General features: G+C 40.7%; 2 protein-coding genes and 1 long non-coding RNA gene across 43 annotated transcripts in view; 2 read left to right on the plus strand and 1 right to left on the minus strand.

Moving 5' to 3' along the window:
* Positions 1–21,086, plus strand: part of USP54 (ubiquitin specific peptidase 54) — a 58,768-nt gene extending 37,682 nt beyond the window's left edge. For 10 of the 17 annotated variants that reach the window (XM_081565513.1, XM_081565538.1, XM_081565419.1 and 7 more), the window contains 5 exons: positions 1,100–2,472; positions 13,870–13,988; positions 14,306–14,446; positions 17,924–18,110; positions 19,785–21,086. In XM_081565513.1, the coding sequence (XP_081421639.1) occupies positions 1,100–2,472; positions 13,870–13,988; positions 14,306–14,446; positions 17,924–18,110; positions 19,785–20,344 (2,380 nt within the window). In that variant the 3' untranslated portion in view covers positions 20,345–21,086. Of the gene's footprint in view, positions 1–1,099; positions 2,473–13,869; positions 13,989–14,245; positions 14,447–17,923; positions 18,111–19,784 lie in introns of all 17 variants that reach the window. The other 7 variants (XM_081565528.1, XM_081565459.1, XM_081565480.1 and 4 more) reach the window with 3 other exon arrangements.
* LOC145536442 (uncharacterized) lies at positions 13,347–22,439 on the minus strand. The gene is made up of 2 exons (XR_014075856.1): positions 22,206–22,439; positions 13,347–14,758 (listed from the first exon to the last, which is right to left on the minus strand). It is a non-coding gene; the product is annotated as an uncharacterized LOC145536442 (long non-coding RNA).
* Positions 22,440–22,822: 383 nt separating this feature from the next.
* Positions 22,823–27,315, plus strand: part of PPP3CB (protein phosphatase 3 catalytic subunit beta) — a 46,022-nt gene continuing 41,529 nt past the window's right edge. For 16 of the 25 annotated variants that reach the window (XR_014075848.1, XR_014075847.1, XR_014075850.1 and 13 more), the window contains exon 1: positions 22,823–23,022. Coding sequence is in view for 13 of the 25 variants with exons in the window: in XM_081565660.1 (XP_081421786.1) it covers positions 22,938–23,022 (85 nt within the window). In the remaining 12 variants the exon portion in view is untranslated. Of the gene's footprint in view, positions 23,540–27,315 lie in introns of all 25 variants that reach the window. The other 9 variants (XM_081565763.1, XM_081565707.1, XM_081565768.1 and 6 more) reach the window with 1 other exon arrangement.

A 27,315-nucleotide genomic window follows, 5' to 3' on the forward strand; every position in this document is an offset into this window, starting at 1 on the left:
CAATAACCTGAGGAGACAGGGGTTACTATTTAGCAATGGTTTATAAATAAGGAAACTCAGGCTCAGAGAGGATTAACTAAGTATGATACCCAGGATTACTCAGCTAGTAAGTGGTAGAAGCATGGAATTTCAAATCCAGGTCTTTTGGACTCCATTAGGTTTCCCTTATAAGTAATACATTCTTCACAGTGTTATAAGGGTGATAGAATTACTATATCCACAAAAGTTTATAGTATATTATCATTGAAATTTAATGCTCCTAACTAGGATCTTCCGTTTTCTTCTTTTCTCCTATTGTTTACACCACTAGTTGAATGCTGATTTGAGAATCTGATCAGAGATGTATTTGAATGTAAGCAATTGAGGGAGCTAAACTCTTTTCAGAAATCTTAAGGCCACTTGATATATGTGAGTAATTAGGGTTTTATCTAAGTGCTTCTAATGAGATTTTCAGATCAGAAATATAAAACAATTAGTAAGAAACCAATTAAATGCATTTAATCCCTACTCCCACTCCCAGATCTCAAGAGAGTCACCATTTGTTACTTTGGGGAAGCATCTCAGTGAATAAACACAATCAAATCCAGATTATAAGAATACACTTGAAATGGTTGATCTTTCTATTAATGCCAGGAGCCCAAACCATCCTATACTCTGTAAATATGGCCTTCTGGTTCTTTTGGCTGGTCTGCCTCTCAGGACCCTAGGTTTGAGTGATCTCTAGGCTTTGCTCACCTTCTTTTGTCATCTGCATGTGGGACTAGAAATTTTTGTTTTTGAATTTTTAAGTAGAGGATGATTCAAATGGGACTTTACAGGTAATGAAGAATATTGGCAAGAGCTTTGCTTACTATTACTGTGTGCAACTTTGATGAGGATATTTAATAAAGAGAATATTACCCGTTACTTGGGTGTGAGCTGACCACTTGCCTTCTCTTGTGAACCTCCAATCTGTTGACTCTAGTTATGCTTGTCTTTCTATTTCTTTTCACCATTCCCTCTGTGAATAGCTAGAAATGGGAACCAAATGAACAGTTCTTTTTGTAAGTAATCTTGTCAATTAAGACAGCTTATGACTGACTCTCTTTATTTATTTCAGTGAACAGCCTATCCCGCTCCAAGTATTGTTAAGCCAGGAGGCCCAACTGGAACCCTACACGAATACGGAGTTTGGGGCCAGTATTTTCATTTACTCACCTGCTTCCTGCCATGAGTCACACTCGCCATTATTCCCAGAGTCATCCGCCCTGTCTGCTCCACAGCACAATTCCCCCAGTGGGTCTGCCTCGAACCTTCTTACTTCAGTTGACCCCTCTGTGTTCCACAGGCAGGGCTTACCTAAAACACCAGGGAAAACTGAGAAGAATTCTCATCATGGTTGGGAATCAGAGGATGAGCTGCAAAGCTGCAGGGGTGACAATAGCAGCTGCACCAAGTTCCCCCAACAAGAAGGAAGAGACACTGATCAAGAACAGCTATTCCAAGAAAAGAGGGATCCTGCTGACTCATCCCAGGTGATGCCTTGGTCACAGCCAATTGGAATAATAACCACCTCTGAGAGAGGAGATGCACACAGTCTAGGCTGTGGTCCTTCAAGTTCAGCAGCTCAGCCTAGCCTTTCTCTGTACAGGGCCTGCCACCCCGTAAAGCCTGCGCCTTCCTCATCTGTGCTTCACTGTTCTAATACTGTACAGAAAACTAACCAATGCCTCCAAACCCAAAACCTCAAAACTCCATTGACTTTAAATGTGGACCGAGGCAGCGAGGAGCCCTCTATGCCAGAGTTTCCTACCACCAAGGGGCTTGTCCGCTCTTTGGCAGAGCAGTTCCAGAGGATGCAGGGTGCCTCCACCAGGGATGGTACAGATGCCCAGGATAGAAGTTTGCCAAATAGTCTAAGGAAGGACTCTCCATTTTCCGACTGTAAGCCTCCTTTCCCACAGGGTCAAGGGAAAGGCCACTGGTTTTGGGCAAAACAACAACCCTTTGTGGATGGTAGGAACAAACTGCCTTCCTGGGAAGAGCCTGCTAATCATCCTTCTCTTGCCATGAACTCTGGGCTGCCTAATGGTGAAGTTTCTAGGGGAGGACAGCCCAGGTTGGCAGAGTCAGGTATTTACCACGGGAAACCGTCTCAAGTGAGAGATGCTGGGCCTAAGGAGCTGGGCAGCAGTGTTGACTCAGGGACTTCCTTGCCTTTGGATTCTTGGGTGAATGTCACAAGGCTCTGTGATTCTCAGCTTAAACATGGGGTCCCTGGGCCAGGAATGAAGTCCTCCCCTCATGATTCCCATACCTGTGTAACCTATCCAGAAAGAAACCACATCATTTTGCATCCACATTGGAACCAGGACACAGAGCAGGAGACCTCAGAATTGGAGTCTCTCTATCAAGCCAGTCTTCAGGTTTCTCAATCTGGCTGTTCTGGATGTGGGCAGCAGGAAGTAGCCTGGAACCCGCTGAGCCAAACAGGTAAGAATGCAACCAGGGGCAGGAGGTGTGGGGGACATAGAAAAGGTGAAGGCAGGAGGATAAGATCAGAAGGGGGGATGGTGTTCTATCTAAAGAATATCCTCAGCTTAGGTGGCAGCAGCAGAATTTCTGACTTTATTTATAACGACTTCATGATAAGAGCTAGACATTTTCCTGGCTAGAGTAGAGAATGGGGGCAGAATCATCACTCACAGGCTAGTTCCCTCCTTCTAAAGAAAGAGACCAATGACTGTATGCCCAGGGCTGCTGCAGTATACATGCTAAGGAGTGGTTCTTAGGCCTTTGAGAGTGATTCAGCATGAGACAGGGGAGACTGAGTGGGTAAGTCATCCTTCTATGGCTTAGGAACTGAACTGATCCCAAGATCCAGCTTCCAGATCCAGCTTGCAACAAGGATGTCCACACTGAGCCAGGTCTCCCAATGTAGCATTTCCAGGTTGTACTGAACCAGCTATATCAAGACCTTTCCTCATCCATTCTGGAACTACCAGGTTTAGAATTTTCAAGGAGGTATGCTTGTAGGGTACCTGCTCACTGACTCTTTGTGAGATTATATTGTGTGAAGAGTGAAGTCTAATGTTAAATGCATAGTATACACATAGTTCTATAAACTGAAGACATGAAGGATATTTATAATTTAGGATTGATGTACTTAAGAACTCCAAAGCCTGAACTATCATCCTGTCTCCATCATTAACTGTCAGTATAAATTTTGATAAGTCATTTAATATCTAAGATTTTACCTATAAGAAAATTGGTGCAGTAATTTTCTTTTAAAGATACTTCGCAACTCTTAAAATGATACGTATGATTCTGTGAAATTGACTCAGAGAAATGTATCTTCAGTTCAGGTGGTATAGATTCTTTGCATGCTGCCAACCAATATTTAATTACAGCCAAACAAGTGTTTATTCAGAATCTTCTATGTTTCCAGTAGTGTCAGAGTGGGGGTCATCACATAAATATAAGATTTGATATTAAGATATGTTTTCCTTAGGATCTTCACTCTCGTACAGACTTTGCAATAACATTTATGATCCTTAGATACATAGGACAGAGCAGTATGGGAAGATTCTAAAGAATAAGGAAAAGTTGGAGTTTGCCTCAGATCCTGTCTAACATAACAGAGAAAGAATATACAAATGTGAAGTGTTTTAAGAATAAGAAACACATAAAAAAATACAATGTGACTAAAATTGAACTAACCAATTGAATGTCAAACATTATAGTACAAACAAAACAAAAAGTCCATATGTTATCCCAAACAGTGGTCTTCCCAGGTGGCACTAGTGGTAAAGGACCCTCCTGCCATGGCAGGAGATGTAAGAGACATGGGTTCGATCCCTGGGTCAGAAAGATCCCCTGGGGGAGAGCATGGCAACCAACTCCAGTATTCTTGCCTGGAAAATCTCATGAACAGAGGAGCCTGGCGGTCTACAGTCTGTAGAGCTGCAAAGAGTTGGACACACTGAAGTGACTTAGCATGCACCCCAAATAGCAGCAATTTTTTTTTTTTTTTACTATAGTTACTTTTGAAAATATATAAAGTAAGAAAAATCATTGATAACCCCACCCAATAATTTCATGAGTTTACTTCTGGCTTTGGGTTGTGTCCCAGCCCTGGTTGATACACTTTTTTAAAAAATTGAAGTATAGTTGATTTACAGAGTTGTATTGGTTTTAGGTATATAGTATACAGCAAAGTGACTCAGTTCATATATTAATATATATAATGTATGTATGTACATATATGCATACATACATACATACATACATATATGCATACATATATGCATGCCTGCTTGCTTGCTTAGTTATGTCTGACTCTTTGTGACTCCTTGGACTGTAGCCCACCAGGCTCCTCCGTCCATGGAATTTTTCAGACAAGAATACTGGAGTGAATTGCCATTTCCCCCTCCAGTGGATCTTCCTGACCCAGGAATGAAACCTGCTTCTCCTACACTGCAGGCTGATTCTTTACTGCTGAGCCATTGTATATATATGTATATTAATATATATACATATATATGTGTGTGTATTGTTTTTTAGATTTTTTTCCATTATGGGTTATTATAAAATATTGAATATTACCTGTGCTATGCAATAGGTCCTTGTTTATATATTTTCTATATAGTAGTATATATATGTTAATCCCAAACTCCCAGTTTATCCCTTCCCCTCTTTCCTCTTTGATAAGCAAAAGTTTGGTTTCTATGTCTGTGAGTTAATTTCTGTTTTATAAGTAAGTTCATTTGTATCATCTTTTTAGATTCCATGTATAAGTGATGTATATTTGTCTTTCATTTACTTCACTTAATATAATCTATAGGTCCATCCATGTTGCTGCTGGTTTTGTTTTTTATGCATATATACTATATATTTATTTGTATTGTTTTTACCAAGAGTAGAATCATTGTAAAATATGTATACAGCTTAGTCCCATGATTTTCTTATATCCATAAGCATTTTCCCTTTGGAAAAAACTACTTTTAATGACCATAATATGCTTTACATGAATGTACTATAATATATTCAACCATTCTACTCTGGTTGAATATTTACTTCCAATTTTTTGGTAATATAGCACTGTGATGAGTATCTTTATACTTAAGAATTTGGCCGCATTTCTGATAAACTCCTTAGAATGAATTTTTAGAAGGATAATAACTAGTTGAAAGTTATAAACTTTAAAAAAAATCTCTTGATACATACTGGCAAACTCAGGAAGATTATACTTCTGAAAGCAGTATGAAAGTGTACCTACCAACCATTAATTTGTACTTGATAGTGAAAGAAAACTAATTTTTAAAATCCATTTGAAGAATCAGTCCTGAAAATAACTTGTCAAACCAAAGTAGGCTGTATTTTGGTTAGTCTCTTTTAAATCGAGTCTTTCAGAACTGATATGAAAGAATAAAGAAATCAGTGGAATAAATTGAGAAGTAGATGATGAAGAAGGAAAATGCTGGTTAGGGTCCATATATGATAGAATATATCTTTAGGGGAGTCCTCTTTTATTGGAAAGCGTTTATTAAGCACCAAATTACTTTCTTCCTCCAGATTTATATCTATAGTTGATAAGTAACACTGTGTAAGTTTAAGGTATACAGTGTGATGGTTGATACATGTATATATTGCAAAGTGATTACCACAATAAAGGTAGTGAACAAAACTATCAGCATACCTAATTACTGTTCTGTGTATGTGTGTGGTGAGAATACTTAATTAAGACCTACTATCTTAGCAACTTTCATGTATATAATAACACAACATAGTTAACTATAGTCACCATGCATTAGGTCACCACATTAGTATTCTCAGAACTTATTCATCTTATAATTGGAAATGTGTACCCTTTGACCAACATCTCTATATTTCCCCCAACCCCTAGCCTTTGGCAACTATCATTGCATTCTGTTTCTATGAGTTTAATTCTTTTAAGACCCCACATATAAATGTGATCATGTTTTTTGTCTTTCTCTGACTTACTACTTTTTAAAAAAGCTTTATTGATATATAATTTACATACTGGACAGCTCACCTATTTAAAGTATACAGTTCAATGGTTTTTTAGTATATTCATAGAGTCATCCACCCTTCACCACAATCAGTTTTAAAGTGTTTTTTCAGTACCCTAAAAAGGTGTCAGTAAACCTCTAATCTACTTTCTGTCTATAGCTAACCTACCTTGAACTTTTCATATAAATAGAATCATATAGTATATGGTATTTTGTGGCCAAATTGAATTTGACATGACTGTAGTTCCTGAAAATTATGTGATAACTGCCCTTGACCTACATTCTAAATTTTATAGTATGTTGAAGTTGGTCCACATCATATTAAAAATAAAAAATAACTTTTTGTTACAGAAAATTTCAAAATTGTAATGAGTAAATGTTATGGTATGCCAGCAAATTTGGAAAACTCAGCAGTGACTCAGAACTGGAAAAGGTCAGTTTTCATTCCAATCCCAAAGAAAGACAATGCCAGAGAATGTTCTAACTACTGCACAATTGCAGTCATTTCACATGCTAGCAAAGTAATGCTCAAAATTCTCCAAGCTATGCTTCAACAGCACATAAACCAAGAACTTCCAGATGTTCAAACTGGATTTAGAAAAGGCAGAGGAACCAGAGATCAAATTGCCAACATCCGTTGGATCCTAGAAAAAGCAAGAGAATTCCAGAAAAACATCTACTTCTGCTTCACCGACTACGCTAAAGCCTTTGACTGTGTGGATCACATCAAACTGTGGGAAATTCTTCAAGAAATGGGAATACTGGACCACCTTACCTGCCTCCTGAGAAACCTATATGCATGTCAAGAAGCAACAGTTAGAACTAGATATGGAACAACAGACTGGTTCCAAATCGGGAAAGGGGTACATCAAGGCTGTATATTGTCACCCTGCTTATTTAACTTATATGCAGAGTACATCATGCGAAATGCCAGGCTGAATGAAGCATAAGCTGGAATCAAGATTGCCAGGAGAAATATCAATAACCTCAGATATGCAGATGACACCACACTTATGGCAGAAAGCGAAGAACTAAAGAGTCTCTTGATGAAAGTGAAAGAGGAGTGTGAAAAAGTTGGCTTAAAACTCAACATTCAAAAACTGAAGATCATGGCATCTGGTCCCATCGCTTCATGGCAAATAGATGGGGAAACAATGGAAACTGAGAGACTGGTTTTTGGGGGGGGCTCCAGAATCATTGTAATGGTGATTGCAGCCATGAAATTGAGAAACATTTGATCCTGGAAAGAAAAGCTGTGGCCAACCTAAACAGCATATTAAAAAGCAAAGACATTACTTTGCCAATAAAGGTCTGTCTAGTCACAGCTATGGTTTTTCCAGTGGTCATGTATGGATATGAGAGTTGGAGTATAAAGAAAGCTGAGCGCCAAAGAATTGATGCTTCTGAACTATGGTGTTGGAGAAGACTCTTGAGAGTCCCTTGGATTGCAAGGAGATCAAACCAGTCAATCCTAAAGGAAATCAAACTTGAATATTCATTAGAAGGACTGATGCTGAAACTGAAGCTCCAGTACTTTGGCCACCTGACGCGAAGAGCAGATTTATTAGAAAAGACCCTGATGCTGGGAAAGATTGAAGGCAGGAGGAGGGGATGACAGAGAATGATATGGTTGGATAACATCACCAACTCAATGGATATGAGTTTCAGCAAGCCCTGGGAGATGTAAAGGACAGGAAAGCCTGGTGTGCCGCACGCAGTCTGTGGGGTCTCAAGGAGTCGGACACAACTGAGCGACTGAACAACAACAATAAACTATTATGATCACCCCCTTTGTACTTATCACTAACTTCCATGGTGATTATCTTGGCCAGTTATCAACGTGCGGCTGATTTTGATTTAGCAACCCTCCTCCCCTTTCCCTTCCCCACTGGATTTTTTTTTTCTTCTTCTTTTTTTGCCTGTGCTGGGTCTTTGTTGCTGCAGGGCTTTTCTTTAGTTGCATTGCTCAGGCTTCTCATTGCGGTAACTTCTCTTGTTACAGCGTATGAGCTATAGGGTGGGCATGGTTCAGTAGTTGCGGGTCCCAGGCTCTAGGGCACAGGCTCAATTGTTGTGGTGCACGGGCTTAGTTGCTCCGTAGTATGTGGGATCTTCCTGGATCAGAGAGTGAACCTGTGTCCCCTGCAATGGCAGGCAGATTCTTCACCACTGAGCCACCAGGGAAGCCCCCTTTAAAAGCCGAACTATGATACTATTATACCTAAAAAATTAACAATAATTTCTTAATATAGTAGAAATTATATAAGATAGTAACTAGCCAGTATTCATTTTTTCCAGTTGTATACTCTATAGTATAGCATTACTATACTATACTACAGTATATAGTAACTAGCCAGTATTCATTTTTTTCTAGTTGTCCCACAAATGTCTTTTCACAGTTGTTCAGTCTCTAAGTTGTGTCTGACTCTTTGCAACCAATGCACTGCAGCATTCCAGGCTTCCCTGTCCTTCACTATCTCCCAGAGTTTACTCAAACCCATGTTCATTAAGTCGGTGATGCCATCCAACCATCTCATCCTCTGTGGTCCCCTTCTCCTCCTGCCTTCTCCTCCTGGAATCTTTCCCAGGGTCTTTTCTAATGAGTCTGCTCTTCACATCAGGTGGCCAAAGTATTGGACCTTCAGCTTCAGCATCAGTCCTTCCAGTGAACATTCAGGACTGATTTCCTTTAGGATTGACTGGTTTAGTCTCCTTGCTATCCAAGGGACTCTCAAGAGTCTTCTCCAACACCACAATTCGAAAGCATCAATTCTTTGGTGCTCATCCTTCTTTATGGTCCAACTCTCACAACCATATATGACTACTGGAAAAGCCATAGCTTTGACTAGATAGACCTTTGTCAGCAAAGCGATGTCTCTGCTTTTTAATACACTCTCTAGGTTTGTCATAACTTTCCTTCCAAGGAGCAAATGTCTTTTAATTTTGTGGCTGTAGTTACCGTCTGCAGTGGTTTTGGAGCCCAAGAAAATAAAATCTGACACTGTTTCCACTTTTTCCCCATGTGTTTGCCATTAAGTGATGGAACCACATGCCATGATCTCGGTTTTCTGAATGTTAAGTTTTAAGCCAGCTTTTCCACTCTTCTTTCAACCTCATCAAGAAGCTCTCAGTTTCTCTTCAGTTTTTTGCCATTAAAGTGGTATCATCTGCATATCTGAGGTTGTTGGTATTTCTCCTAGCAGTCTTGATTCCAGCTTGTGATTCATCCAGCCTGGCATTTCACATGAGGTTCTCTGCATATAAGTTATAATAAGCAGGGTGACAATATACAGCCTTGATGTACTCCTTTCCCAATTTTGAACCAGTCCGTTGTTCCATGTCCAGTTCTAACTGTTGCTTCTTGACCTACACACAGGTTTCTCAGGAGACAAGTCACATGTTCTGGTATTTACGTCTCTTTAAGAATTTTCCACAGTCTGTTGTGATCTACACAGTTAAAAGGCTTTAATGTAGTCAATGAAGCAGATTTTTCTTGAAATTCCCTTGCTTTTTCTGTGATCCAACAGATGTTGACAATTTGATCTCTGGTTCCTTTGCCTTTTCTAAATCCAGCTTGTACATCTGGAATTTCTTGGTTCACAAGCTACTGAAGCCTAGCTTGAAGGATTTTGAGTGTTACCTTGCTAGCATGTGAAATGAGCATGCTTGTATGGTAGTTTGAACATTCTTTGGCATTGCCCTTCTTTGGAATTGGAATGGAAACTGATCTTTTCCAGTCCTGTGGCCACTGCTGAGTTTACCAAATTTGCTGACATATTGAGTATTGCACTTTAACAGAATCATCTTTTAGCATTTTAAATAGCTCAACTGGAATTCTATTACCTCCTCTAGCTTTGTTCATAGTAATGCTTCCTAAGGCCCACTTGACTTCACGCTCCAGAATATCTGGCTCTAGGTAAGTAACCACACTATCTTGGTTATCCGGATCATTAAGACTTCTTTTGTATGGTTCTTCTGTGTATTCTTGCCACCTCTTCTTAATCTCTTCTGCTTCTTTTAGGTCTTTGCCATTCTGTCCTTTATTTTGCCCATCTTTGCATTAAATGTTCCCTTGGTATCTCCAGTTTTCTGGAGAAGATCTTAGTCTTTTCCATTCTATTGTTTTCCTCTGTTTCTTTGCATTGTTCATTTAAGAAGTCCTTCTTACCTCTCCTTGCTATTCTCTGGAACTCTGCCTTCAGTTGGGTATATCTTTCCCTTTCTCCCTTGCCTTTCGCTGCTCTTTTCTCAGCTATTTGTAAAGCCTCCTCAGACAACCACTTAGCCTTCTTGAATTTCTTTTTATTTGGGATGATTTTGGTCACTGCCTCCTGTACAGTGTTATGAACCTCCATCCATAGTTCTTCAGGCACTCTGTCTGCTAGATCTAATCCCTTGAATCTGTTTATCACCTCTACTTTATAACTGTAAGGGATTTGGTTTAGGTCATACATGAATGGCCTACTGGTTTTCCCTAGTTCCTAGTTTCTTCAGTTTAAGTCTGAATTTTGCAGTAAGGAGCTCGTGATGTAAGGCACAGTCAACTCCAGGTCTTATTTTTGCTGACTGTATAGAGCTCCTCCATCTATAGCTGCAAAGAATTATAACCAATCTGATTTTGGTATTGACCATCTGGTGATATATCCATGTGTAGAGTCATCTCTTGTATTGTTGAAAGAGAGTGTTTGTTATGACCAATGTTTCTCCTGACAGAACTCTGTTAGCCTTTGCCCTGGTTCATTTTGTATTCCACGGCCAAACTTGCCTATTCTTCCAGGTATTGTTTGACTTCCTACTTTTGTGTTCTAATCCTCTGTGATCAACATCTTTTTTGGTATTAGTGCTAGAAGGTCTTGTAGGTCTTCACAGAACAGTTCAACTTCACCTTCTTCGGCATTAGTGGTTGTGCATAGACTTTGATTACTATGATGTTGAATGATATGCCTTGAAATGAACTGAGATCATTCTGTTGTTTTTGAGATTGCACCCAAGAACTGCTTTTTGGTCTCTTTTGTTGACTATGAGGGCTACTCCATTTGTTCTAAGGGATTCTTACCCACAATAGTAGATACATAGTCATCTGAATTAAATTCGTCCATTCTTGTCCATTTTAGTTCACTGATTTCTAAGATGTCAATGTTTACTCTTGCTATCTCCTGCTTGACCACATCCGGTTTACCTTGACTCATGGACCTAATATTCCAGGTTCTTTTGCAATATTGTTCTTTACAGCATTAGGCTTTACAACTTTTCACTACCAGAAACATCTACAACTGGGTGTCATTCTGGCTTTGGCCCAGCCTATTCATTCTTTGTGGAGCTTTCTTTCTGCTCCTCCCCAGTACCTTAATTGGACACCTTCTGACCTGGAAGGCTCATCTTCCGGTTTCATAATCTTTTTGCCTTCTCATACTGTTGATGGGGTTCTAGAGGCAAGAATACTGGAGTGGTTTGCCATTGCCTCCTCCTGTGGACCACTCTCCACTATGACCTGTCCGTCTTGGGTGGCCCTGCACAGCATGGCTCATAGCTTCATTGCATTATTATGCAGGCCCCTTCACTATGCCAAGGCTGTGATCCATGAAGGGGCACCTTAATTCTGCTTTCTATCAAAGCCAGAAGTCCCCTCAACAGTACCTCTTATGGATGGCCACCTTCACCTCTGTTTAAATGTCTTTAAAGAAATCAGTGTCTGCTCGCTTCAGGAGATTCTAGTGGCTACCTCGTTCACTAGATGGGAATCACATTTGATTAGAGGAATTCCAAATTCTAGATTCTTAGATTTCCAGGCTCATGGAGAAGTTCCTATTAAGGTCACTTGGTTGAAAAATGAAGCAAATGTGTCTGCAAATAAACAGATCCAGGTTCTGTCCAGCAGCTCTTTATATATCAGTGAAGCGAAAGGCAAGTAAGGAGATCAATCTGATGAAGGATTTTATCAGTGCTTGGCCATGAATAACATGGAGCCATTCTTAGTCAAAAAGCTCATCTTACCTTATCAATGTGCTCCTGGGCTTCCCAGGTGGCTCAGTGGTGAAGAATCAGCCTGCCAGTGCAAGAGACACAGGAGACAGGAGTTTGATCCCTGGGTTGGGAAGAATTCCCAGAGTAGGAAATGACAACCCCCTCCAGTATTCTTGCCTGGAGAATCCCATGGATAGAGGAGCCTGGTGGGCTACAGTCCATGGGGTCACAAAGAGTCGTACACGACTGAGCAACTGAGCAAACTTTAACCATTACAGCTATAATTCTTAAATCTGGCTGCCCATCACAGTCACTGAAGAAATCGCTTAAAAAAAAAAAAGAGGAATAATTTCATATAAATGGGATCATAACATACATGATGTTTTTATTATAGAAAATTTGTTTCTCTCTCCTTTCCTTAAATTAGTCCCTACCTTTTACCCCTGCTCCCAACCTTCTCAGACAGTAATCTATTGTGCATATATCTGTATTTTTCTGTTCATGTAATCCTATGCAGACGTATATATATCATGTCTTTTTGTTGGGGATTATGTTACAGATTTTTTTCTTTTAACTCAATAATACTTGAAAATTCCTCTAAGTCATCTAGTTTAATTCAATTCTTTTTTTTTTTTTTAGTGGCTGAATAGTATTTGATATTGAGGATACTATAAAGTATTTAGCCATTCTGCTGTTGATAGGCATTACTTTATTTCTAGTTATTAGCCAAACAATGCCACAATAAACTGATATTTTTGCTTCTTATTCTCAAGAGGGTAAGAGGGTAAATATATTTTCAATCTTAACGGTTATCTCTAGATTGCTTTTTAGGAAGACTATAACATTTCACATTTCCTCTAACAATGTTTAAGGCTATTCTCCCACATTCTTTATGGAAATCTCTTAAAAATAAATATTCTCAGGCTCTAACCAGAAAGATTATGATTTAGTATGTCCATGGAGAGTTACACAAAGCTGTATTTTTAAAAAGTTGTAGATGAATCAGAGGTAGTATTGGAACCACTGCATTTAAGCACAAGAAAATATTAAAAATACCTGAGCTTCTAGCTTAGTATCAGCAATATCATGCTTTAGCTAGGTACATATATTAGAATCAAAATATCAAATCAAGATGTGAATTGGCAATAGACATATATATCAAATGTAGGTCAAGGGTGTGTGCACTTTCAGAAGGCTTAATTAGTTGTATTGGGGCAAGCCCCTTGGGAGTCACATATCCAGTTTGGAGCAGCTCATCTCTTTCCAGTCTCACAAGATTTTTAGGAAGAGATAAACATTTAGAATTTGTTTAGAATGTAAGTGATTAGAGAGATGCTAATGAGGAAATAAAAGACCACACTACACATATAAAATGTTGAAGAGCTCCTGCTCATAGTATATAATTGGAAGTGAAAATCCAAAGATTTGAGTTTTAATCCTGGTTAAACTACTTACTACTTGTCAGACTCTGGAACTTATTTTCCTGTTTTGTAAAATGAGATGGTTTAATGTATGATTACTATGATAATTTCCTAACTAGACTGGAGACATTTCCCTTGTCATCGCAGATGCTCTAGAGAATTACTGTGTCAGGTAATTTCCTCTATATCTATTATAAGTCTGACAGCAGCAAAGCTGATTATATTTACTATTTAGCTATGTGTCCACAGAGCCCCTTCTCTAGGGCTTGTGTTTGAGATCCCTATGGCCTATGAGAAGCTATCCATATTCTGAAACTCCTGTTTCTACATTCTAGGAACCTATCCTCCATTGAATTCAGAGATGAATATTTGTTATTTAATGAAGCAAAAACTCCAGAGTTTTGTGTTGCAGGCTGAGGGCAGGCTCTGGGAGAAGAGATGGGTTCAACTTGTATTTATGTTTTCCTCCTCAGGCTCTGCAGATGGTATAGGGAGGAGGTTGCACTCAGCCCCTGGCCTTGGTCTCTCAAAGACCCCAACAGCAGAAATGGAGCACAGTCTCCATGAAGCCAACACAATGTCTGCTTCTCAGGTAGCCACCTCAGGTTCTATAATTCTGGGCATGGGGTGGTGTGTTGGGAAAGAATTATGGAGAGGTATGAGTGGTGGGGTTGGTGATAAGGCAGAGCCTGGGAATGTGGGGCTATTAGAAGAGAACAAGATCTATGATTGGGCTTCTTTTGAGTGAGAGGAGGTTGCCACATGGCTACTACCTTTTAAATATATCTAATTCAGATCTCTACTAGTGAGTCTTACTTACCCTATTCTCTCCCATATCCCTCGGGACAGTCTGTGGGAAAACCACAGGTCTGATGTTACGTGTCTGCCTGTGTGTCTGTGTGTTTGAAGGCCGCATCTTGCCAAGGCCCCAGCAGGGAGTGTGGGGAGGATGATCAGTATGGTGCAGAGAACTTTCGGCGCATCTCACGCAGTCTCAGTGGCACCGTTGTCTCAGAGAGGGAGGAAGTCCCAGTCTCTTCCCACAGTTTTGTAAGTAGAATCAGGGTCTGTCTATTTAGAGCATCTTCTTTCTCTTGCTAGGTAAAAATATACTGCGGGTGAAGGGGCAGAAGAAATGGAAGGTTGTAATTTGGGGAAAGCCATGTGCACTCAGAAAAAATGAGGACACGTAATCATTATTTTTTTTGGTCACACATTCACTTGGAGCCTAGAAGAATGTTCTTTCCCTGTAGCAGTTCTGGAAGGTGTAATGTAGGCTTCCTCAGGATGAGAAGAGTCCCAGAAGCCTTGAGATGAGTCTCTGAGGAGCCATGACTGCTGACTGGGTCAGAATCCATTGCACTAATCAGAGGAAAAAGAAGAGATGGGATGAAGTATTGTTTTGCCTTTTCTTCCCCATCCTAGAAAATGACCGAGTGGAGTCCAGTGGGCTTTCAAGCTGAAATGAGACATGTGCATTGGCAGCTGAAGGAAAATGATTTAAAGTCCTCATCTTTGGGGCATTTCATATAGAATTAAGGCAGTAATCTATAGATGAAAGGGACAGGGATATCCAAGTCAGCAGAAATCAGCAAACTCAAATAGTTTCAGTGGTTGGATTTCTAAAATGTGCCTTTTGAGAATTTCATACACTTGCCTGAGGCAACTTGAGATTTTATTACAGTATAGGTCAGGATACAAAGCACCAGTAGTACACTGAAGCTTGCTCACCATGTCAGTCTGATACAAATTTTAAAAAACAGGTCTTAAATATGTGGTATAAAAATAGAAAAGTACAAAAAGGAAAACTAAGTCTCTTCCACCAGTTCTTCAGATCCAGTTTCTTTCCCAGTGACTACCCAAGAGGTAGTCATTTTTTCCAGTTCATTGTCATAAATTTATAAATAGCTCTGAACAGTTGGCCACTCTTTTTGGAAAAGGTGGTCTTTTCTGCCCAGCATTTGTTCTCATATACCTTTAATGGCAGGTTGTTATTTTCCTAGGAGAGTTGGCTTCCTTTTGGCCTGACTTCTGTATCATTCATTTATTCATTGATTCATTCGTTTAAACAAATGCTTTCTGAGCTTATCTCCTAGGTATTGTGCCGGAAAATGGTGTTGAGTGAGCTAGATACAGTCCCTGCTCTCTTGACTTTACAGTCTACTGGAGGAGACAATTATAATATAAATATGATAGGATTTAATGCTATGGAAGCAAAATAGAGGGGACATCTAAACCAGGCTTGAGGAATCAGGGAAGTCTTCCTGGAGAAGTAAAACGAATGTAGCAAATAAAGGGGACTGAAGCAGATATTAACTGAGTTACAAAAAAGCTCTTTGATGTCATATGATTTAGAGTCTGGCAAGGGATAAATGGAGAATATTGACAAGTGAGACTGTTAAGACTATAAACAAGGGTCATATCATGAACCACAGTAAGGAGTTTGGGAGGATAGAGAGATGTGGACATATTAGAGAGTCAACTAGGAAATTAAAATGTTTGGTGCCTACTTGCCTGGACATGGGGAAAAGAGAATCAAGGATGATATCTAGGAATTGTGGGTTGATAATGATAATTGAGGGAAGAGAAGCAGGAATATATTTGGGGGGAGAGATATGTGCAATTTTGGATGTATTAAGCTTGAGTGGAGATAGATATCTGGTAGGCTTTTGATTCTGAGACATATAAACTTGAAATTGAGATTTGAGAATCATAGCCACTGAAAAGAGGTAGAGAATTGCAAAAAGAGGAGAAAAACCAGGACATATCTCTGAAGAGAATCAGATTTAAGGTTCTTTTGAAGAACCCCAAAAGGAGACTTGGTAAGAGACTATAGAGATAGAGGGGGGACCAGTGAAGAGTAGTGTCTTTCTTTTGGTGACTGTGTCACATGCAGAGAGGACTGGCACCTGGTCCTTAGGCTGTTTGGTAAATGCCTACCATGTGCCATGCTGTGTTAGGTGCTATGAGCACACACTGATGAAACAACACAAAATATCTTACAATCTTAAAAAAGAAATAAGATACACTGGCATATAGATTATTTTATTTAATATATTATTTATCAAGTGCCTATAATAATCCTCCAGGAGCTGTTCAAGGTTATGGGGATACTGGAGTGAAAAGAAATATTTTCTAGTAGGAGAGAAAGACATTAAAAAAGTAAACTCCAGACATGTGTGATAAAGAATAAAACAAAGCAAGAGGCTAAGGAGTATAAGAGGTAATAGTGGTTATTCTCAGGGCTGTTTTTGATAGAGTAGTGAGGAAAATCAGCTCTAAGAAAGTAACATTTGATGAGAGGCCTCAGTGATATGAAGGTGTAATCCATGGGAAGAGCATTCCCAGTAACAGAAACACAAAGTGTAAAGGCACTAAGGTGGAATAAGCTTCGGATGTTTGAGGAACATTAAGAAGGTTGGAGTGTAAAAGGCTCAGGAATGGTAGGAGATAAAGTGAGAAAGATCAGCTTTGCCATATCACATAGAACTTGCAGGCCACACTAAAGGAGGCAGTGGGCTGGAGATAGGAAGACTAAATTGGAGGCTGTTGCAGTGGTCTAGTTGAATTTAAATATAAAACCTGTAGGTAGAAATGACAATATATGGCATAGGCAACTAATGGAATTGTGAATTAAAAGTGCAAAATCAAGGGCAGTCTCAATATTTTGAGTCTAGGTGATTTAAGAAAATACGGTACCAGAGGGAGGAGTTTGGAAGAATGTTGGTTCAATTTTGGACATATTAGTGTCTCATATATTAAAAGACATATTTCTGAGACTTTGCCACATAAGTGAATGACAAATGAAGAACAGAGTAGGTCATAAGCAATAGTGGGTACAGATTTGACAGGCAGCACTAAAATGGAGACTGGAGTGTAGCAGTAACAGGAGAGATGGAGTAGAGAGTTTCTGACTATACATTTAGGGAGATACTAATTTCCAATATTTACAGTGAATAGAATTTTTCAATCTTTTAGGCTTTCTGAATTTCTCTCTCATTTCTTCTCTATTTTAAATTTTTATTAATTTTTTTAGAGGCTTCTATTATTATTATTTTTTTTTTGTAACCACATCACACGACCTGTGGGATCTTAGTCCCCCGATCAGGGGTTGAACCTTGGCAGTGAAAGCTTGCAGTCCTTACCACTGGACAGCCAGGGAATTCCCCTCTTCTCTATTTTTAAATTTATATCTCATTCTCTAATTTTAATAGTAGCATTAAGACTTTGCTAAAGACTTTGATGTTAGGATTGGGAAAGTGAGGGTTATGAGGAAGACATATTAAGAGATGAGAACTGTACTTTGGTGTCTTAAGTTCATAGTGGAGGATGTTGCATAGTCAGGATGTTTCCTAGAGGGGCTGATGGGAAGAGTGTCAAGTAAATTGGGTCCGTGTCTAGATTAAGGAATGTTTGTACTCTAGTTCCTTCCATATCCCCCTGCTTCCCTCACTGTGTTTACCCTACCATGTCCTGCTGTGTGTTAATCCTCATCTCTATGTTTTTTTTGTCTTGTCTCATTATAAGGATTCATCAAGCATGAGGAAAAAGCCTTTGGAAACCCGGCATCGTTGTTCCAGCTCCTCTTCCCTCCCTGTCATCCATGACCCTCCTGTATTTCTCCTTGGTCCCCAACTCTACCCACCCCAACCACAGTTCCTGTCCCCAGATGTCTTGATGCCCAGCATGGCAGGGGAGCCCCATAGACCCCCAGGTAACTCTCCCCAAATCTAATATTATGTGCTGGAATGTAGTACTTTTCCAGGGACCTGGAAGAATCAAATCAGTGCATCTGTTGGGGGTTGGGGAAGGAGAAGGAGGGTCCCAAGGTGGAGTTGTGAAGGGAAATGAATTATTGCTTTAAAGATCAAGCATTGATCTTGATGAATCATGACTGAATCATTTCTTGGGCAATATGGGGTCTAGACCAGAGCTCCCAGAATCTAACTACTCCTGAAAATGAACTGCTTCAGTTGTGATAGGATATGATTTTAAGTGACCCAGGGGAATTAGTACCCAGTCTTTAGGATCCCCCAAAACAGGAAATATCATCTCTATCAGCTGTTTTTCTCTCCTTTTATCCCAAGTCTCAGCTGGGGGATGGTCTAGGAGGATGAGTAGTGAATGGCAGACTTGGAGAGATCCTGTGCACAGAATACCCATGCCATGTATAGAGACCCAGACAATCCTGGGGAAGGTGGGCAGCATCCTTCTGGCTTTCTTTGACCCTCCACAGCAAGATTTGTTTCATTTTCCCCTCATGGACCAAATCTACAGTTTAAGGCAGTGATTCTTAAAGAAAAAGGGGAGGTACTAGTGGCATCTAGTGGGTAGAAAGGCCAGGGATGCTGCTAAACATTCAGCAATGCACAGAGAAGTTTCCTTGCACACCCCTACCCTACTCCTAAGACAAAGAATTATCAGCCTCAAATATCAGTAGTGCCAAAGCTGAGAAACCTGTCTATGGGTATAAATCCCCAGGGAAAAGGATTTTCTTAGAACTGAGCAGTACTGTTGATATTTGTGTCCAAATTTTAGGGAGCTTTGGATAAGCAGGCCTTCTGGATAAGTGGATTTCTTATTACTCAGTGGAGCTGCCAGGTCACCAGCATCCTTTGAGAGTTACTAGAAGTATCTGATCAGTAAGGCAGCATTTATTGCAACTTGTTCTGCACCAAATGCTACAGTAAATACATGGGAGAAAGAAGGCAGTTCTCTGCTCTTAAAGAGCTCAAAGTTTCAGTAATCAGGTATATATATATATGTATAGTACAGCTATTGATGGAATTTAAAAAATAAAAATGAGAAGTACTGTTTAGAAGTGATGTTTGGAAAACTAGTTACTTTGCTTCTTTTAAGTAAAAGGGAATCAATGTATAGAAAAGGCATTCTACATTATGTATGTGGGAGTAGTGCAAACAAAAGCAGAGATCTTGGAGAATGAACACAAATGTAAGCAGAAACAGTTCAACTGGAGTGAAAGTACTATGTTAAGAAAAACTGAGTGATGTTTTGGAGTGGTGGCTCTAAGGAGTAAAATTATCACAATGAGAACATATATTTGGAATATCAGAGAGCCAGTCATGTATGTGTGTATGTGTGTGTCTGTCTGTCTGTCTTTTGGAGGACAGATTATAATGCAGTGAGATAGGAGTATGGCAACATCCAGGAGACTGTTTCATTTGCACAGACTGGCAGTGACTTGATTTTAATGTATATTAAGAATTTTTAAAAATGAAATTAAAAGCAAAGCTAGGTTCCTTCTTCCCCTTATTTGTATGTTCTTAAAGAGGTGGGGAGTTGGAAGGAACAGCCAGGGATGGTCCTCTAGGAAGGATAATGGTTTTACTGAAGATGTTCAATCTTTGGGTTTCTTTTCTCTCCCCAGGAACTTCGAGGAGTGTCCAGCAGTTTCTGGCTATGTGTGACAGGGGTGAAACTTCCAAAGGGGTCAAGTACACAGGAAGGACTTTGAACTACCGGAGTCTCCCCCATCGTTCCAGAACAGATGCCTCCTGGGGACCATGGTCAGAGGCCAACCAGCATATTGGGGCCAGATTCCTGACTACTCCAGGGTGCAAGCCTCAGCTAACCCACACTGCCACACTACCAGAAAGACACCAGGGCCTTCAGGTTCCTCATGCTCAGTCCTGGGGGGATCTTTTCCATTCACCCTCCCACCCTCCTGTTGTTCACCCTGTGTCACCACCATCAAGCAGTCTTCGTGCATCCCTGAGGTCAGCTTGGAATTCAGGTGCTGTTCCAGGGTTTCGAGCCCCTGGTCCTCGAAGAGTAGATATGCCCCCAGATGATGACTGGAGGCAAAGCAGTTATGCCCTGCCATCTAGGCACAGGAGGACAGGGAGAGAGGAGTTTCTGTTTGTCCTAGCAGATGCCCCTGGCAGACAGCAGATCAGGGATAGAGCCCTGCAGTACAGCAGGTGGTAAGGGTCACCCCTTTCCTCTCCTGGAGCCACAGCTTTCTCTGTTAAACCGTACTGCAGCAGAGTTGGTACCCTGCATCCGTGCCAAGGTTGTGCAAGTCTTATCTCAACACAGAGTTGGCAGTTTCTCCCAGGGATGCCAGGAACCCCTAAGGAGACCTGGCTCTTTGAGGGAATATTTGAAACTCCAATTTCCATTCACCTAGCAAAAGGAAGCAGCTGCTGTTTAGGGTTTTATTTGATCCACTTTAAAGATGAATCCATGTTACTCTGGACACTAGCCATTCCTTAGGATCTTAGGGTCACCATTTTATTCTTGAATACTCTAAGCCCTCATATTCTGTTCCCTGTTATATTACCAACTTCTAGGCTTTGTTTTATCCACCTATCCCTATTATCCGACCTTCTGCCTTCTCCATCCCTCATCCTCGGAGGGACATGTAGCCCTGTAGTCTTGGTCCTGACCACATCATTGAGGCTAGCCCACCTGCCCAGACTGTCAGCCTTCCCTCAGCCCCCAAACCTTAGGCCTAGAATGTGAGGCTGCCAACATAACATTTGCTCTTTGGAACAGATGGGAGTCAGGCACACTAACATACCCTCCTGTCCTCAGCAGCACAGCCATTACTGCCACTTGCTCAGTCACCGCTGTAAACCCTCAGAGTCAGCTGAACTATTTTAGGGCCAAACATACTGTTTTTGTAAAGTATTTTTCATTAATAAATCTATAAGATAGTTCTATTTAATTCCTTGTCATTTAATTGTCTATTTGATTCCTTTTGTATTTTCTTGCTCTTTTGTATTGGGCTGGGGAAGCAAGAAATACCAATTCCCAGTGGCCTGGGGCTCAGTATATGGCTTTTGACTGAGTGGAAGTGAGGAGCCAAAGAGGAGTTGAAGACTGGTTGAAGGGTATGTATTCAAGGTAGGAGTCAATGAGTCCTAATATGAAGTGACTTTCCTCGTTGTTATTGCTGCTAGTATATTTTCTGTTCCTTTCCTGCCAAGAGGCACTCAACACATTACATACTTTCTGCTTCCCTCCTCAGGGAGATTTTCTGGGATTCAGACTCCTCTTACAAACTCACTCCTGATCTCAGTACTCTTGGTGCCCTCCCTCTACAAGTATATCATGTGCCTCTTATCCCTTCCTTGCTCTCTTCATATGGCTGCCCCTTCCCTTCCCTCCAGAATTATATGGCATTTCTATGTCAGAAAGATCCATTTTCACCCCCTTCCTCACTCAAAAATTCATCTCCCTCTAAAAAATAATATGTGAGGTTCCTTAGCAAACATTACCCACTGGGCATTTCTCTTCTCTTAGATTATTCCAGCTCTCAGGATCATTAAGATTGACAAGTCAAGAGGTAGAGAGGTGGTCTGAGTCCTTTGGACTACTGCTTGCCTAATTATCACCATCTATTATGAACAGATTCTGAGCACATGTAGTATTGAGCAGGAGGATGGGCAGGCATTTCTCACCCTATCCTACTTGAATCCTATGCCATCAAGATACATAGATCTGGCACTTCTCTGGCAGTCCCATGGTTAAGACTCCACTCTTCCACTGCATAGGGCACCGGTTTGATCTCTGGTTGGGGAACTGAGATCTCACATACCTCTCGGTGCAGCAAAAAAAAAAAGATATATAGATCTTAGGATATTCTGATCCCTGCTACTGATCCAGTACCTCTCCTGGTGTCATAACACATACTCTTCTTCTAGTAATTATTGAACAATCATTTCTTGTCCCACTACTTCCTTCCCCATAATGTACATCTCTTTAAAGTTTCCATAGAAAACCTGGGCCCACATCTACCCTAGAAGTATTGCTTATGAGGAACTAATTTCCAATTCCCTATTACCTTCGAAATCTCTTCTCAGTGACTCAAGAGGGAGGCTGTGTCCTTTGCAGGTGAATTCTGTAGACTCTTTGAACATCTTGGTGACAAAACCCGTCCTTTCCTCTTACCTGTTTTGATTCTTAACCCTTGGAGCTCAGTCTGCTCTACCTGCATTCTTTGTGCTTTCAGACTCTTGACAATTCCAGGCTCTAAACACAAGGGCCAGATGCTCTCTCAAACTCCATTCTGAACAGTTGCTTCGCTCTAGAACCTACACCGCTTCCTCTAGTTCTTCTCGCAGTAACAAACCGAAGTACCCGGATCTGATGGTCAAATTGTTATATATATATATATATTTTTCTATCTGTGGGAGATTCTTAGGTTTGGTCACTTCTCCCCATCTTTCTAGGAGCTCCATGAAAGCCGGTGTCGTGTTCCCTAGCACTCATTCACCGCAGGAACTAGCTACAGACAATCATCTCTCCTCCCTCTCTCTTATTTCTGGTTGCCTAGAATTTTGAGCTGATCCCTTGGCGTGGTCTTGTTTCTCTCCTAGCTTCAGTAATTTTGCTCAAGTCCCTAGAGCCTGCTCCGCCCCCGCCCCCGCAAGCGCGGTGCATGCCGGTCTTAGCCCCTCTGTAGGGAAAGAGGGTCCGCCATGTTCCCCGGCGGCGCCGCCGCTTGGCTCTGGTAGCCGCCGCCCCCGCCCCCAGCCCCGCCCGGCCCAGCGCCTAGCCGAGCCCCGGGCCCAGCATGGCCGCCCCGGAGCCGGCCCGGGCTGCACCGCCCCCACCCCCGCCCCCGCCGCCCCCTCCCGGGGCTGACCGCGTCGTCAAAGGTGAGAGGTGGACGAAGCCCTGGGGGCCTGGCCTGATGAGATAGCTGTGTGAGGGCGGGCGGGAGACCGTCCCCTCTGGAGCGGGCCCGGAAGGGCGGGCGAGTGACTGGCTGCCTCACTTGGGGAGTGGCCCCTGGGCGGGCCCCTGCTGGGCTGGGCTGAGTCGGTGGCGGCGGCCCCGAGGTCTCTCGCTTGCCTTCGGGCCGTGGCGGAGGTTTCGTTCCGTAGTCTCCTAGCCGGAGGGGTGAGGCTACTAGTCGCAGTGAGCCTCTTTCTTTTCCTGCCCGGCCTGTCAAAGCGGCCCCGAGGCCGCGATTAGCTTCCTGCACCGCGACAGCTGCACGCCTGGCTTGCTGGGGCGAACGGAGGGGCTCTGAGACCTTCAGCCACGCGGGGCTGGGCGATGAGCAGTCAGAAATCACCTCGCCTTTGGCCCACGCCTGCTCCCCAGTGACAGCCGTCCGCCCTCTTCGCGCCTAGTTAACGCCAGCCGCAGGGGTTCGCACTCGGCCCTCAGGTGTCACCCCGCGCGGAAATTGGGGGAACTGTATGGGATTGGACAAGGGTGAAGGGACAAGCCACAACTTGGGGGCCCCGGGTTTAAGTGCAGAAGAGATGAAAAAAAAAGACAGTTAAAAAAAAAAGAGCTTTGGGGATAGGAAGAAGCATTTACTTAGAACCGGCAACACTGGTCAGAGGGCAAGAGGGGTTAGCCCTCCCGTGCATGCAAACGCCTACACACTCCTCCTAGAAGAAGAAATTAAATATTTCTCAGCTGGTGCAGAATTTATGATTGTTTAACAACAGGTCATCACATTAATTTGAAATAGAGAAATTGAAGGCTAATTTAGAATTGCTTAAAATTTCCATGCTCTCTAGGAGAGCCCATCAACTTCAAACACTGCTGTGGAGGTGAAGAACATAAGTTGAAATGATTTGCCTTTATCATGTAGCTTGGTCAATAAATTGAAATCATTTTAGAATAAAGTTTTCTTTATTGTATCACATTTATTTTTGAAAGTTAGATGCTTCTTTTGTTTTATTTATTTTATTCAATTTCTCAAACATACTGGCATAATGTTTAAACACTGTTAGCCCAGTTTTGGAAATCTGACTAGACATGTTTCCATTAAAATATTTAAAAACAAGAAAAACTTTTTCTTTTGTGGTTTTTAAATTTTAATTTATCAATCTAGCCTCCTTTAATAATAATACTAACTTGTATCTAGATTTATGTAGACAATTTTAAAAGCTTCATAGTGTATATATTCAGGCCAGGCATCAACTGAAAAAAGCTTTTATGGAATCCTTGTCCCAAGAAGTCTTTTAAAAAAGGGAAAGAAAAAAGATTGGTAGTTCAGACATTCATGCTATTGTAAAATCTTGAAGATTTTTTGGGTTGGGAATAGGAGACATGAGCTGCCTGTTAATTTTCTGACAGTATACCTGTTCTGTCTGTTAATTTCCCCTGGCAATTTTCACCCTACTATTAGATGAGACAACCAGTTACATTTCTGAACAGTGAGTTTATGCTACTTATGCTTGTGAATCTTCTTGTTTTTTGTCATTTATATGGTAATGTTTCCCTTGTTCTGCTTTAATACAGTAAAAATAAGATTCCAGACATAAGGCATATTCCTAGGGGTGGGTTGTGAATACAAGACACAGTCATATTTGCAGTTTATTGGTATGAAATAAAAGTCGTTTGATTTAGGTAAATGGGAGTTTGTTGATAGAGAAAATCATAGTAGAACTCGTGGATATAAGATCCCATGTACTTAGTAGTATGCTCTTCAAGACAACTTTCATTTCTTTATGGAATTTGTTAGCTAGTTGGAATGGCGGATATGGATCACATGCTTTAGAGATAGTGTGCAATAGACTGATTTGTGCTGCTCCAGGAGTTTCTGGCTTCCTTGGGAGTTACTGGGGAACTTACCTTTCATTATAAAAATCTTTTATATTTCATTTTCAAGCTTCTTTCTTGCCTTCCTCAGTAAGTAATTGTAGTATAATGTTGCATTTGATGACAAAGAACACCAGTTTGCTGAAGCTATATAACCACGGTGCTAATTCAACTTAAGTTTAACTTGTTACAAATCTAGATTAAGTCCAGTATGTGCTAGTTTTGCACCATTTCATAGTGGTGAGGTTATAGAGACCATCATTGGTGTTGAATATAAATAGTATTTTACTCCCTGAAACTTTCCCCTGTTGTCTCAGATTTTATATTCTTACACTTCTAGCCAAGAGGCCTGTATTTTATGGTCACATAGGTTTTGAAGGGGAATAGGTCTTTCTGTGTTTAGTATCAAATGCCTGAGTTTCACATCATGTGAATTTTGAGGTCTTGGAATATGGTAGGTGATTCATGTATAAATTATCTGTTCACTGAAATTATTAGTGGTAATTCCATATCCTTGATTATGGGTGATTAGGTTTCCTGGTTAGTTAAGACAGTTCAATTCTGGGCCTGCTCCAGCTTCTGGCTCTGGTCAAATTCATCTGTTTGAAAGCTGGTAGAGCCCAAGTGGTTTAGGTGAGATAGTATGCCCTCTTAACTATTTTCTGTTAAGCATTTTTCTATCTTTAGCTAAGATAGTAAGTTGGCAATAAGAAAATAGAAACAAACTAGGAAGAACAGTTAATTTTTCCTAGTGCCTTTTTGCCACATCAGCAAAATTGGTGTGTGTAATTAAAGCATAAAATCCTGAATTTATTTATATTGTTCTCCCTCCTCCCCCTGAAATTTACTTGACCTGAAATGTCCAGGTACTTCCTTTTTTCCCCTCAGATACTTTTAAAATGTACTTTTTGCTGTATAGATGAGGTCCCAGATTTGTAAAACTAGATTTTCCCTTGAAATTAATAAGTCTATTACACTTGATGCAAAAATTCACCTTTATTGCTTACAGTGTATTGTCTGTTTTGTGTACATGTTCATTTTAGCACCCACAGTGCTACTCACTTTCTTTTGCATTCAGCATGTTTTATTCCCTAGGTTTTATTATCCTTATCTCTTAAATTATCAGACTTTCAGATTGAATCAAAATGTGTGTGTGTAAGTTTTTTACCTATTATATATCCAATGGGCAGCCTTATGATTCATTTAGGTTCTGTTGCCTGCTGCCCTGCTTAAAAATCCGAGGTTGTTTGGCTAACATGTTTTCCAGTACCTTAGCTTTAATAGGATTGCTTATTTTCATTACAGATTTTTAGATGACCCACATAGGTCTTGGAGTCACGTAGCTACTTCAAGTGTTTTTTGTGTGTGTGTGCTAATTCTAGTTCATTATGTTTGTTTGTTTTTTTAATAATTTTATTTATCTATTTATGGCTGTGCTGGGTCTTTGTTGCTGTGTTTTCTTTTTTCTAGTTGCAGAGAGCAGGGGCTACTGTCTAGGTGTAGTGCGAGAGCGTCTCATTGTAGTGGCTTCTCTTGTTGCAGAGCATGGACTGTAGGGTGTGTGGGCTTCAGTAGTTGTGGCACGTGGGCTCAATAGTTGCGGCTTCCAGGCTCTAGAGCACAGGCTCAATAGTTGTGGTGCATGGGCTTAGTTACTCTGTGGCATGTGGGATCTTCTTGGAAGAGGGATCGAACAAGTGTCTCCTGCAATGGGAGGCAGATTCTTTACCACTGAGTCATAGGGAAGCCCTAGGTCATTATATTTTAAAGCAACTTGAATTTTAATTTTTTTTTTTTTTTTACAAAATCTGTTTTATGGACTTAACCTATCTAAAAGAGATAATTCTTGAAAATGATTTTTCTTTTCCTTTTTACCCTAGTCAAACTGTTAAGCATACTAAAATAAATCTACAGTACCATGTGTCCTAGAGAAAGCAAGGGAACAGAGAATAGTGTGTGTGTGTGTGTGTGTGTGAGAGAGAGAGAGAGCAGTGAGAAGGAAAGAGAACACTCTGGCAACAAGTCATCTTGGAAAGGAAAATGCCAAGGAAGAAATATAGCTGCTCAGTAGTGAGGCAAAAGCTTCAGGTTCCAGTGCTATTGAATGAATTGGCAAGCGTTACAAGGAAAAGTTGGTGAAAGAATTTTGATTTATTAGATGAGATGTGTTTTAGTGCCAATCATATGATTTCATTTCAGTATAAAAATGTTTATTTTTACATAGAGATGAAATAAGCTAACACTAATTGACATCCTTATATGGTATGTAAAATTTATTTTTGAAATTCAAAGTAACCAAATAGCAACTACTTATTTAATGCCTGCCATATTCCTAAAAATTGTAGGGAAACAGTGTAAAAGATAAAGTACAATCTTGGTCCTTGGGG

This window comes from Giraffa tippelskirchi, chromosome 2 (assembly GCF_054371585.1).
Source record: "Giraffa tippelskirchi isolate mGirTip1 chromosome 2, T2T-mGirTip1v1.2.pri, whole genome shotgun sequence".
NCBI classification, from domain to species: Eukaryota; Metazoa; Chordata; class Mammalia; order Artiodactyla; family Giraffidae; genus Giraffa; species Giraffa tippelskirchi.